This window comes from Lepidochelys kempii, chromosome 11, assembly GCF_965140285.1.
Source record: "Lepidochelys kempii isolate rLepKem1 chromosome 11, rLepKem1.hap1, whole genome shotgun sequence".
In the NCBI taxonomy this organism is placed as follows: Eukaryota; Metazoa; Chordata; order Testudines; family Cheloniidae; genus Lepidochelys; species Lepidochelys kempii.
In genome coordinates this window covers 52,494,425-52,500,617 of record NC_136390.1, presented here as the reverse complement: position 1 = coordinate 52,500,617, position 6,193 = coordinate 52,494,425, and the positions used below count along the sequence as shown (strand labels likewise).

The window sequence follows — 6,193 nt, the reverse complement described above, 5'->3', positions numbered from 1 at the left end:
GGGGGAGGGACACACCAGGGCTGGGCGTGGCTGGGTCGGGGTGTTGGGGGGCACACTAGGGCTGGGGGGCTGGGTCGCAGTGTTGGGGTGGACACTACGGCTGGGTCGGGGTGTTGGGGGAATGGCACACTAGGGCTGGGTTGGGCTGTTGGGGGGAACACTACGGCTGGGTCGCGGTGTTGGGGGAATGGCACACTACGGCTGGGTCGGGGTGTTGGGGGAGGGACACACCAGGGCTGGGCGAGGCTGGGTCGGGGTGTTGGGGGAATGGCACACTACGGCTGGGTTGGGGTGTTGGGGGGAACACTAGGGCTGGGTGTGGCTGGGTCAGGGTGTTGGGGGAATGGCACACTAGGGCTGGGTTGGGATGTTGGGGGGCACACTAGGGGTGGGGGCTGGGTCGCGGTGTTGCGGTGGACACGACGGCTGGGTCGGGGTGTTGGGGGAGGGACACACCAGGGCTGGGCGAGGCTGGGTCAGGGTGTTGGGGGAATGGCACACTAGGGCTGGGTTGGGGTGTTGGGGGGAACACTAGGGCTGGGTGTGGCTGGGTCGGGGTGTTGGGGGCACACTAGGGGTGGGGGGCTGGGTCGCGGTGTTGGGGTGGACACGACGGCTGGGTCGGGGTGTTGGGGTGGACACTAGGGCTGGGTCGCGGTGTTGGGGTGGACACGACGGCTGGGTCGGGGTGTTGGGGGAGGGACACACCAGGGCTGGGCGAGGCTGGGTCGGGGTGTTGGGGGAGGGGCACACTACGGCTGGGCGTGGCTAGGTCGGGGTGGTGGGCGGAGCAGAGCTGGCTGCGGGATCACGTGGATGCCCAGGGCGGATAGCGGGCAGCAGCGGTAGGGGGCGCACTCCCCTCCGCCGATACGTGTCCAGGCCATGCTAATGTCACAAGCCTGTACGTCACTTCCGCTTTCTGTGGCTTCCGCGGAGGGTGGTGATTTCTTGTTTCCGGTCTGTGCCGCGGTGGCGCGGCTGGGTGACGCCCGTTGGCTGCGCCGTCCTGGCCGGCGTGTGGCGTGCGCGGGGAGGTCGCGGTTTCTCACCGCCTACTGGGGATGGGGCCGCACTGGGGTCTGGTGGTGAGGCAGCTCCCCAGGTAAAGCGAGCGGGAAACGGACAGGGAGGGGCGCGGGAGTGGTCAGCCGTTCTGGCCCGGCGGCTGGGTGTGTCACGGTCACGCCGCCCCCCAGCTCCCTTGGGTGCCTGGCCCTGGTCATGTGAGGGTCACCCATGGGCCCTAGATAAGTGGGTGCAGAGCGCCCCTTTCGTCCCGTTGTCACTGACCCGCCCCGGGACCAGAGCGGGAGGTGGCCCCCTACAGCTGCCCAGAGAGCCCTCCCGCCCCTGCCCAGTCCGAGGCACTGCCCCCTGGTGAGTCCCCGCCTCCTCCCTAGGGCAAGGAGAGGACACCTGTGGGTCAGGCTCCTTCAGGGATGAAGCCACCCTGCACAGTCTGACATGGAAAAGTGTTGCCAGTTTATGTCAGTGCCAGGGCACATAATCTTACAGTTGGCCCTTAGCAGTCGCTCTTGTTTTAGGGAAGTGCTATTTAAAAGCATCAGCCACAAAAGATCTTCCCACTACTTAATAATGAGTTCGTAGAAGATGACTTTTCTTTTTATGCTGTGCAAATTTTGGTCAGTTACAATTAGGTGTTGTAGGCCACACCTTTGAGTTCTTGCAGTATTCCTGGAGAATGGCAAACATAGCACCTCTCTTTAAAAAATGGTTAACAAAGGACCCAGGGAATAATAGGCCATGTAACTTCAATACCTGGAAAGAGAATAGGAAAAAACTTATTAAGCAATCAGTTTGTAAGTACATGGAGGGTAATTAGTAATAGCCAACAAAGATTTGTCAAGAACAATCATGTTGAAACAATTTAATTTGCTGCTTTGACAGGTTTCAGAGTAGCAGCCGTGTTAGTCTGTATTCGCAAAAAGAAAAGGAGGACTTGTGGCACCTGCCTCCGATGAAGTGAGCTGTAGCTCACGAAAGCTTCTGCTCAAATAAATTGGTTAGTCTCTAAGGTGCCACAAGTCGTCCTTTTCTTTCTTTGACAGCGTAATTGGCCCAGTGGATATGAGAAGCAGTAGAGGTGATCTCTTGACTTTGTCACACAGGACTGTGTCAAAAACGTTAATCTCATAAGCAAACTAGGGAAATGCGGTCTAGATTAAATTACTATATGAGTGCATAACTAGTTGCAACACTGTAGTCATAATAATGAATAGTTTGCTGTCAAACTGGATGGACATAGCACGTGGATTCCCTGGGTCTAGTTCTATTCAATATTTTCACAATGATTTGGATTACAGAGTAGAGCTGTACTTTTAACATTTGTAAATGTTACCATCTTGAGAGGTGTTGTAAGCACTTTGTAGGACAGGATTAGAATTTAAAATGTTGATAAATTGGAGAATTGGTCTGCAATCAACAAGATCAAATACAATAGAGATAAGTGCAGAGTATTTTGCTTAAGAAGGGGGAAAAAATCCAATACACAAATACAAAATGGAGAATAACTGGCTAGGCAGTGGTACTGCAAAAGAGGACTTGGAGGTTATAATGGATCATAAATTGAAGGAGAGTGTCAGCAATGTTATGCTGTAGCTAAATCGGTAAATGTCATTCTGGGAACTATTAACAGGTTATCGCATGCAACACATAGGAGGTAGTTGTATTGTTCTGCTCTACTTGGCGCTGGTGAGGCTTCAAAGGTGGAGTATTCTGTCCATTTTGGGGCACCACACTTTAAGAAAGATGTGGGTAAGTTCTGGAGAGTCCACTGTAGAGCAACAAACAAATGGCTTGGAAAACATGCGCTCTGAGGAAAAGTTGAAAGAATTGAGCATGTTTAATCTAAGAAAAAAGACTGAAGGGGAAACTTAAGTCTTCAAACATGGAAAAGGTTGCTATAAAGAGGACATTGATCAATTGTTTTCCATGTTCACTGAGCATAAGACAGGTAGTAACTGGCTTAGTTTGCAACAAGGGAGATTTAGGTTGGATATTAGGAAAAACTTACTATAAGTATAGTTAAGCACTGGAACAGGCTACTTTGGGAGGATGGGGAATCCTTGTCTAAAGTAGTAAAACCCCAGTCAGGGATGGTCTAGGTATACTTAATTCCTCCTCAGTTTTGACAGATGGACTAGATGACTTCGTAAGGTCACTTTTAGTCCTACATATCTATGATTAAAATTATGCTGGGGTGGGGGCAGCAACCTGCAGCATTTAATTTTAAAACTCAACCTGCAGTTTGGGACACTTGCCAATTATTTCATGGCAGAAATTAATACCCTTAAAATAGACAACATTAAAATAAAAATTTTGAAGTGGGGATCTGATAAAGTGAAAAAATCTCCATCTATGGGGCTGTTTCTCACCTGGGGCTGTTGTCTGAAGAATTATAGGGGCAAGATCAGAAAAAGCAATTAATGGAGGAGTTAATTAGAGAATTAACCAAGCCCCTGGAGGTCAAAAAGAAATCTATATGGAAATAGGACCCATGTGGCAGGGAAAATATGTATAGTCCCTACCCATTGAGACTGTGATATTTGGTGATTATATATTCATGTCTTCAATGTGCAATTCTAGGGTCATTCTAGTTTTGGTGGGGTACTGTCCCTGAGAGTGAGATTTGTTCACAAGAGGATCAAGCATTTGATTAAAATCCCCAGGAAACGGAGTAGAGAGATAGAGTTCTCTATATATTTTAGAGAAAGACCTATAGAAGATTGCATATAAGCAATGATTAGTTCAGATCCATTTATGGTGTTTTACAGATTAAAAATCTGCCCTGATCTAGTGAAAGTGACTCAGACTGTTACTGCCATTACTTTATGGAAGTGTATGGATTCTCCTCTGGATTTGAATGAGAAACATCAAGGCATTGCACTCATTCTAATCAGTGTCAATGTTATACCAATAAAATAAAAACCAGCAGGATCTTATTAAAGGGGAAAAGGCAAAATGCCACATTTATTGTGAATACAGAAAGAATCATAGTAAGCAGTTAGTTACAGCTATAACATTACAGTTGGGGGGGAGGGATAGCTCAGTGGTTTGAGCATTGGCCTGCTAAACCCAGGGTTGTGAGTTCAATCCTTGAGGGGGCCATTTAGGGATCTGGGGCAACAATTGGGGATTGGTCCTGCTTTGAGCAGGGGGTTGGACTAGATAACCTCCTGAGGTCCCTTCCAACCCTGATATTCTATGATTCTATGATTCCATTAAATTTCATATTTATTCACACATTCATTTATACACACACACAGGTTCTGCAGGGTTGTTGTTATAGTTACCAACCTTAGAGTTGCTCATGCCAAGCCACTGGCCAGGTGGTCTGGACATGAGGAGGGAGCAGGGCCTTGTCAGATGCTCATCTGATGCTCTTGGAAGTTGGTTTACAGAATCAGACTCCAAAGTTCTCACTTTCTAGAGTCCATTTTTATAGGAATTTCTTCCTATGCCAGTCTATGGGAATTGCTTCGTCATGCTGTTGCTGAATCAGTCAGCAGATGGCACATTCCTGATGCCTGAGTGCTGCCAGATGTTATCTTGTTCTTTGGTTCTCCCATTCTTGAGGCTGTTGGGTGGATTCCAGTCTGCCCTCCGGGGGTCCTCTGGTTATTTCCACTTGATGCCTTCTTCAGCCGATGGACACTGGATTCTTAGGCTGGCACCTCCCTGATCATTCAGTTATTATCCACACCAAGCATCCATCCACATACATCCTCTATCTCTATTTTAATCACAATTGTTAACAAAGCGAAATGAATATAACAAAAGGGCGGGGAGTCTCTGGGTACTGTTCCTGTTGTTACAGAGTATTGCTTTGAGTCTCTCTCTGTGTGAGTAGTTGTTGTTACAAAGAATTGCTTTGAGAACAGACTCTGTCTTAGAACATTATCTTAATAAAATTATTATATCTGTACTAACACAATTAGCAGCTTGCGAGTTCCACACATAGAGGGAGAGAAACAGTACCAAAAACCAAGAGACCTCTTAATTAATAATACCCTGGAATTTAAACTATGGGGAATCAAACTCATTTGTGATTTTAATACAGGACTTTTTTAATATCCAACATCAAGTGTCTCTTCTGCAGCAAAAACACCACATATCTACCTTTGCTTTCTTTAATAATGAGTATACTTTCTTTTAATTGGCGTGTTGAGTTCCTTTACATTCTAGGAAATAAAACTGAGCTGGAGGACCATTTGGTGATGTTAATTATTTTTGTCACGTGGCCTTACAAACAAGGATGACAGTGCTTGTGTCATGTGCTCTACTGCACTTCAACCTATGCCCTACACAGAATTCCATGAGGTGGGAGAGTCTACAGATGAAATGCCTCAGACGCTTATTCCACAGATTTTTGGATTACCTTGCCAGATGCTTCAGGGAATAGGGTAGATACATCAGCATTAGTTGCAACCGTCTCCAGAGGCTTGATGCAAGTCAGTCATGTAGGGTGTAATTTTCCTGCATGTTTCTGGTCAAGAGAGAGGTGGGAAGAGTAGCGGTAGTAAGGGGATCTGAGAGGCTTAGGAGAGGGAAGAACACAGCCAGGTTAAAGCAAAAATATAAAACCACATAACATATATAACTTGGCCTATTATCAACTGTGACCGGTTGTCTTAGATATTAGTATAGGGCAGTGGTTCTCAAACTTTCGTACTGGTGACCCCTTTCACGTAGTAAGCCTTTGAGTGCGACCTCCCCCGCCCCTTATAAATTTAACACACTTTTTAATATATTTAACATCATTATAAATGCTGGATGAAAAGTGTGGTTTGGGGTGGAGGCTGACAGCTTGTGATCCGACCCCCCATGTAATAAACTTGCGACCACCTGAGGCGTCCCCGACCCCCAGTTTGAGAACCTCTGGTATAGGGCATCGCAGTCCCACTCTGTCCTGAGTGGTATCTCTCCATTCACCACTTAAAAAGCAAATCACAGTGAAAAAGCAGCCATTGTGAAACACTTAACACTATAAACTAAACTAACCCAAGTAGTCAGTTCTGGAGAGGGTAGGCCAGGGAGATGCCATCCAGGCCCGGAGCTCTACTGATAGCCACTATTTAAACTATATTTTTAACAGGCACTCTATATTTCCTATAATACAAGGTAGTAACCACATTATAAGGCGATAGAAAGGGAGTATGCACTCTGCCAA

At 47.1% G+C, this 6,193-nt stretch overlaps 1 protein-coding gene across 1 annotated transcript in view; it reads left to right on the top strand.

The window, feature by feature from the left end:
- Positions 1 to 943: 943 nt before the first annotated feature.
- Positions 944 to 6,193, top strand: part of HIBCH (3-hydroxyisobutyryl-CoA hydrolase) — an 87,951-nt gene continuing 82,701 nt past the window's right edge. The window contains exon 1 of the mRNA XM_073306182.1: positions 944 to 1,105. Coding sequence (XP_073162283.1) covers positions 1,065 to 1,105 — 41 coding nt within the window. The 5' untranslated portion in view covers positions 944 to 1,064. The remainder of the gene's footprint in view (positions 1,106 to 6,193) is intronic.